Source organism: Taudactylus pleione, unplaced genomic scaffold (assembly GCF_031769625.1).
Source record: "Taudactylus pleione unplaced genomic scaffold, aTauple2 ptg003505l, whole genome shotgun sequence".
In the NCBI taxonomy this organism is placed as follows: Eukaryota; Metazoa; Chordata; class Amphibia; order Anura; family Myobatrachidae; genus Taudactylus; species Taudactylus pleione.
This window is the reverse complement of record NW_028287850.1, coordinates 2,392,660-2,405,000: the sequence shown is the minus strand read 5'-3', so window position 1 is coordinate 2,405,000 and position 12,341 is coordinate 2,392,660. Positions and strand designations below refer to the sequence as shown.

Sequence of the window (12,341 nt, the reverse complement as noted above, 5' to 3'; positions counted from 1 at the left end):
AAGACCCCTTGTCCTAGACCATAAAAAAAGATATAGTTATGGTGACTGGGTAGGACTGAACTCCTTAAAATTCTCACCTGTGCCTGGAAGAAGAAGGGGTTCTCCTCCGCCTGGAACGGGAACGTGACCTTGAATGCTTTTTTGATTTCTCATCCTTCTTATCTAAAAAAAATAAAATAAAAATAATATGAGATATGGTAAGAACTTACCCTTGTTATCTCTATTTCTACGAAGTCCATAGGGTTCCACAGGATACCTTGGGGTATAGGTGTGACGTCAGTCGCAGGGCACCAAAGAGTTAAGCTTTCAGCCTCCCAGGATGCACTAGGTCCCCCTCCTATACCCCGCCCCCGGGCCAAGGCACCTCAGTTAGTTACCAAGCCATAGGCCGGAGGAGGAGAAGGAAGAGAGAGAACAAAGATCTGGACACATACAAGAATCACATTCTCACCAGAGGGAGACGGAAAACCGGTGACCAGAGCAAAGCCCATCTGCAGCACAGGTGCGACAGGGCGGGAGTCCTGTGGAACCCTATGGACTTCGTAGAAATAGAGATAACAAGGGTAAGTTCTTACCATATCTCATATTTTCTACTTCAGGGTCCATAGGGTATCCACAGGATACCTTGGGGATGTCCCAAAGCAGTATCCTTTAAGGGTGGGGACGCTCCTGTGCAGAAAGGAGAATCCGCCGCCCGAAGGAAGCATCCTGAGAGGCGAAGGTGTCAAACCTGTAATACCTCACGAAGGTATGGACAGAAGACCACGTAGCAGCCTTGCAGATCTGAACTGCCGAGGCACCACGTCGAGCTGCCCACGAAGGACCCACAGACCTAGTGGAATGAGCCTTCAGAGAAGGAGGGACCGGTAGGCCTTCATGAAGATAAGCTTCAGAAATAGCCATACGGATCCAGGCTGCCAAAGTTTGCTTTGAAGCAGGCCAACCCTTTTTACGGAAGCCAAAGAGGACAAACAAAGCGTCCGACTTCCTAAACGAAGAAGTGCGGTCAACATAAGTCCTTAAGGCCCGCACAACATCCAAAGAGGCCTCACCCACGGAAAGACCCGGTGAGTTAAAGGCCGGAACAACTATTTCCTCGTTAATATGAAACTGGGAAACAACTTTGGGAAGAAACTCGGGCCGAGTGCGGAGCACTGCCCTGTTCCCATAAAAAACCAAGAAAGGGGGTCTACAAGAAAGAGCCCCTAACTCAGAAACACGTCTGGCCGAAGCAATGGCCAGAAGGAAAACAGTCTTAGCTGTTAGCCATTTAAGATCCACTGAGCCCAGTGGTTCAAACGGCGGTCCTTGGAGAGCCCTCAGGACCACAGCCAAATCCCAAGGCGCCACAGGTGGAACAAAGGGCGGCTGAATGCGGAGAACACCCTGCATAAGGGTGCGCACATCCGGGATTGTAGCAATCCTACGGTGAAACCAGACAGATAGGGCTGAAACTTGTACCTTCAAAGAAGCAAGGCGAAGCCCATGATCTAGTCCCGCTTGCAGGAAGGCGAGAATCCGAGACAGACGAAACTCCCGCGGTGCATAACCTCTCGGTCGACACCACTGGAAGAACGTATGCCACAAGCGATGGTATATCCTCGCGGAAGACAGTTTCCTAGCTCGTAACATGGTACGCACCACAGAGCTGGAAAACCCCCGGGACCTCAGCATGGCCGTCTCAACAGCCACGCCGTCAAAGACAGCCGAGTCAGGTCCGGGTGAAGGCAAGGACCCTGAGACAGAAGGTCCGGTCGTAGCGGCAACCGCAGAGGAATGTCCACGGACAGACCCTGAAGGTCTGAGAACCAGTGCCGTCTGGGCCACGCGGGAGCTATCAACAGGAGCGTCCCTCCTTCCTGTTTGAATTTCCGGATTACCCGTGGAAGAAGGGAGACCGGAGGGAACAGGTATGCGAACCGGAACGTCCACCGGACGGACAGAGCATCCACCAGAGACGCCCCTTCGTCTCTTGTGCGAGACCCGTACACCGGCAACTTGTTGTTGTGCCGGGACGCCATGAGGTCGATTTCTGGAAGACCCCACCTGTCCACCAGTAGTTGAAAAACGTCCGGGTGCAGGGACCATTCCCCCGGATGAACGTCCTGGCGACTTAGAAAGTCCGCCTCCCAATTGAGCACTCCCGGGATGAAGACCGCTGATATGGCCGGAAGATTGCGCTCCGCCCAAACCAGGATCCGAGAGACCTCTACGAGAGCCGCCCGACTGCGAGTTCCTCCTTGCCTGTTTATGTAGGCCACGGTGGTAGCGTTGTCCGACTGGACCTGCACCGGGCGACCCTGGAGAAACCGCTGCGCCTGCTGGAGAGCATTGAAGACCGCACGGAGTTCCAAGATATTTATTGGAAGCTCCGCTTCTGTCGGCGTCCACCTGCCCTGGAACAAGTGTGGACCCGAAACTGCTCCCCAGCCCCGAAGACTGGCGTCCGTTGTCAACAGGACCCAATTTGGAACCCAGAACGGACGTCCCTTGTTGAGGTGGGTCGTCTGTAACCACCACGCAAGGGACAGGCGAACCTCCTGGGTGAGCACAATCGTCTGGGACTTCAGAGACTGAGTCAGCCCGTTCCACTTGGACAGGATCAGGTGCTGCAGAGGTCTGGAGTGAAACTGGGCGTATTCCACCATGTCGAACACCGACACCATGGAGCCCAGTAACCTCATCGCCGAGTGTAAGGACACCCGGCGGCTGTGCAGACAACTGCGCACCCTTGACTGTAAAGCAGAGATCTTGTCCTCCGTCACGAAGATCCTTTGCTGTCCCGAGACCAATAAGGCTCCAAGATGCAGAATCCTCCGATACGGGATTAGAGTGGACTTCTGCCAGTTGATTAGCCAGCCGTGCCGTTGCAGCAGTGCAATGGTCAGGTCCAAGTGGCGTAACAGGAGCTCTGGAGATCCTGCCACCAATAACAGGTCGTCCAAATACGGCAACATGCGGACTCCCTGCAGCCGCAGAGAAGCCGCCATGACCGCCATCACCTTGGTGAAAACACGTGGTGCTGTTGCCAGGCCAAAAGGTAACGCCCGAAACTGGAAGTGGTCGCTGCTGACTGCAAACCTGAGGAACTGTTGATGGCGCCAAAGAATAGGGACATGCAGGTAAGCGTCCTGTATGTCCAATGACACCAAGTAGTCCCCAGGTTCCAGCGCCAGAATGATGGACCGTAGGGTCTCCATCCGAAACTTCGGGACCCGCAAAGACTTGTTGAGTGCTTTGAGGTTGAGAATCGGACGATATGAACCATTGGGTTTCTGTACCAAAAATAGATTTGAATAGAAACCCTGGCCCCTCTGGGAGAATGGAACCGCCACTATAACTCCAGCCTGGAGCATAGTGTGCAATACCTTCCGCAGCTCCGTAGCCTTGTTCCGGTCTGATGGGAGACCCGTGGTGAAGAAGCGAGCCGGGGGTCTGTGCCGGAAGGAGAGGGCGTATCCGTGGGAAACCACCTCCAGAACCCAAGTGTCTGTCGTAGTGGTCGACCAACACTGGGCGAACTGTAGCAGGCGGCCTCCCACCCTGGGATCCCCCAAAGGGAGGCCCGGACCGTCAGGCCGCAGGCTTGTCATCTGGCTTGGGGGCCGGACGTCTGGTACTCCATGCCTGCTTCCGGGGCTTGACCGATTTCTTAGGGCCAGCCTGTTGAGGAAACGACTGTGGTTTGGGCCTGCCCTGGGCCCTAGATGACCGAAAGGACGATGGTCCCGAACCAGAAGGAGCAGCGGCCGACGGGAGACAGGCAGATTTGGCTGCCGCCAGCGTGGCCACAATCTTATCCAGATCCGGACCGAAGAGAACTTCTCCGGTAAACGGCAACGCTTCCAGACCTTTCTTGGAATCTGCGTCCGCCTTCCAGGATCGCAGCCACAAGGTGCGATGAGCAGCTACCGCTGCTGAAGAAATTCTAGACACCAGAGTACTAATGTCTAGAGCCGCCTCGTTGATGTAGGTGGCCGAATCACGGAGATTGCCAATCAACTCCGCCTGATCGGCCGGACAGTCGGATTCAAAAGAAGCCTCTAATGAATCCGCCCAGCGCTCCATCGCTCTGGCAACCCAGCAAATGGCCATAGCCGGCCGTGCTGCCCCCCCTGCAAGGGAATAAGCGGACTTCAGGCAGATTTCTACCTTGCGGTCCGTAGCATCCTTAAGGGAGGACATGGATGGCATCGGCAATGTGGCACTACGGACAAGACGGGTCACGTGAGAATCCACTTGTGGAGGGGATTCCCACTTCGCAAAATAATTATCCGCGAACGGATAAGCCACCGCCAGGCGTCTCTGCGGCTGGTATCTTTTGCCAGGTTGTTTCCACGCCTCCTCTAAATGGTCCACCAACTGACCCGAAAGAGGAAAGACTGTGGCATCGCCCTTCACATCTTTGAAAAAGGCATACTTAGATTTAGCCGCTGGGGGAACTTCGTCCTCAATCACCAAGGCTGTGCGGACCGCCCGAATAAGTCCAGGAATATATACTTTGGACTTAGCATCAGCGTCCTTAGTATGGAGAGGTTCCTGATCGTAAGGATCTAGAATCTCCCCATCATCAGACGTCCCTTCGTCATCCTCATAAGGAGCGGACAGAGACTCCACCGGCCTTTTATGAGAACGCATCACAGACTCCCCTTGCAACACATCCGACAAGTGCTGTACAGAACTCGTCAGGGAGTTAACCCACGCTGGCTCCTGAGAACCCGGGAGCGGGGAAATAGGGAGACTGTGGGGTACCACCAATTGTCGTGGGAACCCCTGCATGGGTGACGACACCACAGACTGCTGGGACAAACCCATCGGAGTAAACGCGGGCTGCGGAGCTAACTGGCCCACTAAAGCTGTTAACGCCTGAGCGAAACAAGCCCAGGGCGGCTCCTGTACCGGTGCTGTAACCGTAATAGGCCGCGCCATGGACAAACACTGCCGGCAAAGGCCCTCCGCGCTACCCTCCCCCTCCGCTAACGGTACTTTGCACGTGGTACACTGTAGCCGGAGGGGAAAATCACTTTCAGACATGATGGCACCACGTATGTGACCTCTCTCACCAATTAAGTATTAAATAGGCGAGAGACCACCCTGCAGCACCGCACCGCAAGGGCTTTAGCAGAAAGAACAGGGACAGTAATAAAGCTGACAGTTTAGAGAAGAAAAGATTACAGGCAGCAGCGCTAGCACAGTCACATACAATGCAGAAAAATAACAATTCCTGCACTAACAGCGCTGATCACTCAACTACACAGACACAGGGCCTGGTAGGACACAGCGCTGCATACACAGACCTGACCACAGCGGAGGAGAGGTATGCGGGGGGACCCAGACCACGATGCTTCCGTCCAGCGCTTCCAGCAGCGTTCACCATGCGTTCTGGAGAAGATGGCCGCCGAGGAGCAGAGAGGAGGCTGGCCTGGGGGAGGAGCGCTGCCACAGGACCAGTCGGCAGCATGCAGAGAGGGCTGTGTGCAGCGGGGGAGGCGCCGGCTGTGAGACAGGGAAGGCGCGCTCCCCTGGCATGCATTTAACCCCTGGGACGCCGCAGCGCTACCGCTCTGCTGCGGTCCGCTGTCCCAGGGGGTAGTGGAAGCGCAGGTTGGTCGCCTGGCTCCACGCTGCAGCCAGTCCCCAGGGAGCCCCCTGCCTGGGGACTTAGGACCATGTGATCAGCGGGGACCCACCGCGGGACCCCGCTGCTTACCTCTGTCCCCCTTGAATCCGGCCATGGTCCGGAGCATCTGGGGTCACCGCTAGCTGTGACCCCAGACGCCCACCAGCATCCCCGGATCAGTACCGGCGTTCTGGTACCGGCGGGGTGTAGGGAAGACAGCATGGACGTCATGACTGACTGTCCATGCTGTTCATCCAGTTGTGCAGCCACAGCTGCATGAAGAATAAGCTTCAGGGGCTCTTCTAGCCCCCACTCCAACAGGTGCACCCGACTCCGGCCGGGCACCAAACTAAACTGAGGTGCCTTGGCCCGGGGGCGGGGTATAGGAGGGGGACCTAGTGCATCCTGAGAGGCTGAAAGCTTAACTCTTTGGTGCCCTGCGACTGACGTCACACCTATACCCCAAGGTATCCTGTGGATACCCTATGGACCCTGAAGTAGAAAAAATAAAATAAAGTCACCTGGGTCAGACCACTTATCAGTAGCATTCTAAACCTTCATAAGACCAGCAGCTTACCGGGCTCAATGGCAGCGGAAATCAAGGACTGAGCCTCACGGACCCTTTTCATTGCTTCCTCGATGTCTTTGTTAGAGGCGTCAGATTTCAGACTTGGCGACACTATCCCTGCGGTTACATGATTCAGCCTAGCGGACACATCAATGACAGTTCAGGCAATGCATATACATAGACCAAATAATCTGTATAGACTTGCTGAAAGTAAGAAAACTGCTACGAAATAGAATTACTTACTTTGTTTCCACAGTGCTCATAAGTTTTAACAGCTGATCTGTTGCAAGAGACTAGAACGAAAAAACAAAAAACACATTAACCGTATAAAAACAGTAGTTCTACTTCTCTAAACAATTCAACTCCTCCATAAACTAGAGGACAAGGCTGGCACCACCTCGTGAGGGTTCAACAACCACTTTCATCTTGGAGATAAAAAAAAAAAAGACATGGCTGGTGATGTCCTATACTTTTATAGGAAACCTAAAATAAGACAGCCAAGACCAGAACTGAATTACTAAATGTATGGATACGTCATGGCTGGAAGGTATTCCCGCAATTAGAATACCACCTACCCTGTTTCATATCAGTCATTACGGAAACCAAAACTTTCATATTCTATATGATAATGAAAGTATACAGTCCCAGTCAAAAGTTTGGACAGACCTCATTCAATGGTTTTTGTTTATTTCAATTATTTTCAACATAGTAGATTAACACTGAAGACATCAAACTATGAAAACACATATGGAATTATGTTGTAAACAAAAAAAAAAAGTGTTAAAGCAAAATAGGTTTTATATTTTAGATTCCTCAAAGTAGCCCCCTTTTGCTTGGATGACAGCTTTGCACACTCTTGGCATTCTCTTAATCAGCTTCATGAGGTAGTCTCCTGGAATGGGTTTGAAGTAACAGGTGTGCCTTGTCAGGAGTCAGTCTGTGGAATTACTTGCCTTCTTAATGTGTTTTGAGACCATCAGTTGTGTTGTGCAGAGGTAGGGTTAGTACACAGTGGACACCACTATTTGACTACTGTTGTAAACCATATAATGGCACCAACCACTCAACTCAGTAAAGAGAAACGACAGTCAATACGGAAAATTTCAAGAACTTTGAATGTATCCTCAAGTGTAGTTGCAAAAACCATCAAACTCTATGATGAAACTGGCTCTCATGAGGACCGCCCTAGGAAAGGAAGACCAAGAGTTACCTCTGCTACAGAGGATAAGTTCATTAAAGTTACCAGTCTCAGAAACCGCTACTTAACAACACCTCAGATTAGAGACCACGTAAAGTCTTCACAGAGTTCAAGTAGCAGACAAATCTCAACATCAACTGTTCAGAGGAGACTGTGGGAATCAGGCATTCATGGTTGTATTGCTGCGAGGAAGTCACTACTGAGGATGAACAACAAGAGGAGAATTGTTTGGGCCAAGAAATACAAGGAATGGACATTAGACCAGTGGAAATCTGTACTTTGGTCTGATGAGTCCAAATTTGAGATTTTTGGTTCCAACCGCCGTGTCTTTGTGAGACGCAGAGAAGGTGAGTGGATGGTTTCTGCGTGTGTGGTTCCCACTGTGAAGCATGGAGGAGCAGGTGTGATGGTGTGGGGGTGCTTTGCTGGTGATTTATTCAAAATTCAAGGCACACGTAACCAGCATGGCTACCACAGAATTCTGCGGCGCCATGCCATCCCATCTGGTTTGAGCTTACTGGGACCATCATTTGTTTTTTAACAAGACAATGACCCCAAACACACCTCCAGGCTATGTAAGGGCTACTTGACCAAGAAGGAAAGTGATGGAGTTCTGCGCCAGATGACCTGGCCTCCACAATCACCCAACCTTAACCCAATTGAGCTGGTTTGGAATGAGTTGGACCGCAGAGTGAAGGAAAAGCAGCCAACAAGTGCTCAGCACCTCTGGGAACTCCTTCAAGACTGTTGGAAAACCATTCCAGGAGACCACCTCATGAAGCCGATTGAGAGAATGCCAAGAGTGTGCAAAGCGGTCATCAAATCAAAAGGGGGCTACTTTGAGGAATCTAAAATATAAAACATTTTGATTTTTTTACAACATAATTCCATATGTGTTCTTTGATGTCTTCAGTATTAATCTACTATGTTGAAAATAATTTAAATCAACAAAAACCACTGAATGAGAAGGTGTGTCCAAACTTTTGACTGGTACTGTACATCACACCACTGTTACTAATGCTCACAAGCCTCGCACACGCTCCTCACTCCCTAGTCATATACGAGGTACAAAAAAAAATTGGTGCTTTATGAAGCCCGATTCCACGATGGTAATAAGAAGCATTTCTACAGCGTCAAGTATATTAATGCTAAATGATAACTGGTGCACACCACGGCATCTGCTCTAAACACTACGGTAATGTAATACAATAGCTCCACAAATGAAATTGTACCTGCGTGTTTAGATTAGCTCCCGGTATACCAAGGGCCGCCAGAGTCGGATCAAGTGAAGGAGCTCCCAGGGCAGAGAGAGGAACAGCGCCAAGCTGGTGAGAGAAAGCAGAGGATTAGAGATCTACAGAAACTCAGCACAGCAAAAAATAAAAAACCCTGTATAAGACTCGTATCTAACTAAGGAATTTAGAGCTTACGCAGACGGGGGAGATTTTGTGCTTTTTCTAAATCCTTTGTTTCATGCTCTAAAGTGAATAAGGACATAAGGAAAGCGTACTGTGAAAGTGGCATGCTTCCCTGTGCCGATACGTAGGCAGTTTTAAAATATGCTCTGGAAAATGCCGCTATTTTCTACTGGTCTTTTCAATGTCACACTAACATCAGATTTTATCTCCTCCTGCCTGCAATCATGAGCGTGCGGTATCTCTCCAATTCCCTCAGCATGCCTTCACCCTGGGGCATTTATGGCCAAAATACTAAATATCTGAGATGGTAATGCAGCCCGCATACTACATACCACATCGTATCAGTATGTAGTCACCATATTAACATTCTGTAATGTCAACAGGTATCGGATGTTGACACTTTTGGTCAAAATTCAAAATGTTGACACTGACAAAATGTCGACATCTTTAATATGGGATGGGTATAAAATACCGCCAGACGCATGTTCGAATCCAGACGCTGGAACACCGGCAGTGAAGATCCCAACAGGTAAGTATACCTAAACCCCCCAACTCTAACCCTCCCTTAGGGGCGCCTAAACCCTAACCTCCCCCCAAGTGCCTAAACCTACTCCCCCCCCCCCTTCCCCGCAGCCTAAACCTAAGCCTCGGGGGGGGGATGCCTAACCCTAACCTCCGCACAAATGCCTAAACCTACCCCCCCCCCCTTCCCCGCAGCCTAAACCTAAGTCTCCTGGGGGGGGGGGGGGGCCCTAACCCTAGCCTCCCCTTCCCTAGCCTGACCCTAAACCCCCACCCCCCCCCCACGGGAGCCCCTAACTTAACTCTTCCCCCCCCCACGGCTGTCCGCGCCCGCCTTACCTTCAATCGGTATGCCGGGCGTCGGGCTCCCAGCGTAGGTAAAATGACAGCAGTCATTTGACCCCTGCAGGGATTAGACAATCGGGAAGCCGGCGGTCGGCATTTTCGACCGTCGGCTTCCAGACTGCATCCCCTTGAACATATTAGGGTTAGGCTTGCATTTGGGGGTCAAACAGTACTGTCGACACTGTGAAAGTCAACATGTCAAATGATGACATTGTGAACTTGTTGACATTCAGGCCATGTCGACATGATATACCAGACCCCTGAAACTATCACCCCAGCCCTTTCCTCTCAATTTAAACAAAGCAAGACAAAAGGAAATTTGCTGACGGTCATGATGCAACGCTCTATGCATTACACTGTGTGGGATTTTCCCATCAAAACGGGTTCAGGGCCATTTAGGCGGAAGAAAATTATGTTAGTCATTGTTCATGCAATCGCCTCATGCGTCTCCCTCAGGGATTCCAATATTAAATGACCAATTGACTGAATTTCTGGGCTCTCTAGTGCCACCAGACTCCAAACACTAGTCTTCCAGGTGACTGCATTCCAAAGACTCATCCTGAGCACTCCTACACAGGCTTAGGGTATAAAATGCTGATCTGCATTCATAGCTGCTGCACAGGAAATAAGTGACCCATGACTGGACCGTACTAGAACTGTGGTCCATGTGTGGATGGCCGCTCCTAGCAGAAATGAGAGGTCTAGGAGTCTTATTTGCAATACACCAATTCCTGTGACAGAAATGTGACGTTTGTACTAGATATAGAATCCATACACCCGTTAGTCCTTCTGGGGGATACGGAGTACAATATGGTAGAGACAGTAGTGGCAGGAGCGTGGGCACGTTGCAGGTTACGCTCCTCCCCCTCTACAGGAAATCTAATGAGATCAATCCTAAATTAAAACACCACAAGTACAGACCACACTCGGCGGGTGTTCCGGCATGAAGTGTGTACGCACTTGCCGATGCCAGAACCCCCGCCGGGTCCCATTCCGGTCGCATTCAGCAGCTTGGCCCCAACTGACGATACCGCCCGTCGGACCTGCATACAGGTCCAACGGGTGATGTTGACGATTCGCGGGAGCGCGCATCGCCAGCGACATAGCGGGTATAGACTGTCTGATGTGGACCATAAGTCGTCTAGTGCAAGGGTGGGCAATAAGCGGACCCTCCAGCTGTTGAACTACAAATTCCAGAATGCATTGCTAAATTTTTAGCATGGCCAAATAGCAAAACTGTGGCAGGGCATGCAGGGATGTGTAGTTTTACAACATCTGGGGGGCCGCTTATTGCCCACCCCTAGTCTAGTGTGTACCCGGCCTAAGAGAGGGGTATCCAATATGATACGTAAACTTCGCTGTTGAAGTTTACGCTGCATATCGGAGATTTTCCTGGGATAAATTATCGGGCGCGCGGCCGCTTTAACCCCGTATTCAATATGAAAACTACGAAAACGGGACCCGGCGAAGTAGGATCGGCGAAAAAAACACAAATTTACCTAGAATAAATTGTAGGACCCCCCTAAAGCTGTAAAAACATGGGGGATCACTATGGGTACCCCCGTTTTAGCCTGCAAATGAAAGTCGGGGATTTAAATAGCTGCGGCAGGTGTTTTTTTCCAGACATTGAAGAAGTGATGCAGAAGAGCACTTAGGTTATTTTTTTCGTTTTTTTAAGTGGTCCCATCAAATTTGGGGTACATGAAAATGGGTACTAGCATATTTTTATGTCCCTAAAGTAATTTTTTAAAAATTCTGCAACTATGCACCTGCCGCTAATAATCTATTCTAGAATACATCTGCCGCATACTTGCAGAATAGCCCTGAACCTATTTCCCTAGTTTTAAACAATTTTTTCCCATTTTTTTTTTCACCCCAATTTTTGAATTAATTTTTGGGGTGTCCCTATTTTTTTTAAAACTTTTTTTTAAAGTTATTTTAAAAATGTCATTCCCAGGGGTGCAGGCTATTTTTTTTAAGCCTGCACACCTAAACCCCAATTCTGCACTTTTTTTCGCCACCTATTCAGTGGTGAAAAGTTATCCCCGTTTTTTTTCAAAGACTTTTCGAACCTGCGAAAAGTCTTTGAAATTGAATACGGTGTAAAACCAAAACCGAAAATGACGTCATCGGTGCGAAAACATCGCAAAAACTGAGTTTTCGCTCCATATTGAATACCCCTGATAGCGTTCATTACATGGGTTACACTAAATATAATGGACATCCCGAATCTGTAAAAAAAAAAAGAAAGGAATGCTCAGACACTGTAATCTGATTTGTACACAAAGTTGTGTGTTGGTGTCCAGCGATCAGATGGATGCTTGGCACAGCGACTCAGCAGAGACCTGGCGTGTAACTCAGGAGGAACTGCTCTCATGTTCAGGAACAGGTTTGTCCTGCCCCAAGGTTAGTCTATCAAATTGCCAAAGTAATCCACCTAGCAATAGTCTATTTTGACACCGACTAACCTTTCGTGAGAAATGGATCAGCATAACATATTACCCCCGTATTACCCTTACAACACTCAGAAAGCTCTTCCTCAGTAGAGTTATATGATGGTATAAGGCCAAGATCACTATATCCTGATGGCGCTTAGAGACCACCTTCGGCTGAAAAAGGAGAGTTATGGTAAAACTTACCCTTGTTAACTAAGTCCATAGGGTCCACAGG

At 49.9% G+C, this 12,341-nt stretch overlaps 1 protein-coding gene across 2 annotated transcripts in view; it reads right to left on the bottom strand.

Moving 5' to 3' along the window:
• The window catches only part of SRSF11 (serine and arginine rich splicing factor 11), a 48,613-nt gene that overhangs the window by 13,553 nt on the left and 22,719 nt on the right, over positions 1-12,341 (bottom strand). For both annotated transcript variants that reach the window (XM_088466546.1, XM_088466544.1), the window contains exons 4-7: positions 8,619-8,711; positions 6,432-6,481; positions 6,198-6,325; positions 78-162 (exon numbers count right to left, since the gene is read on the bottom strand). In XM_088466546.1, coding sequence (XP_088322672.1) covers positions 78-162; positions 6,198-6,325; positions 6,432-6,481; positions 8,619-8,711 — 356 coding nt within the window. The remainder of the gene's footprint in view (positions 1-77; positions 163-6,197; positions 6,326-6,431; positions 6,482-8,618; positions 8,712-12,341) is intronic.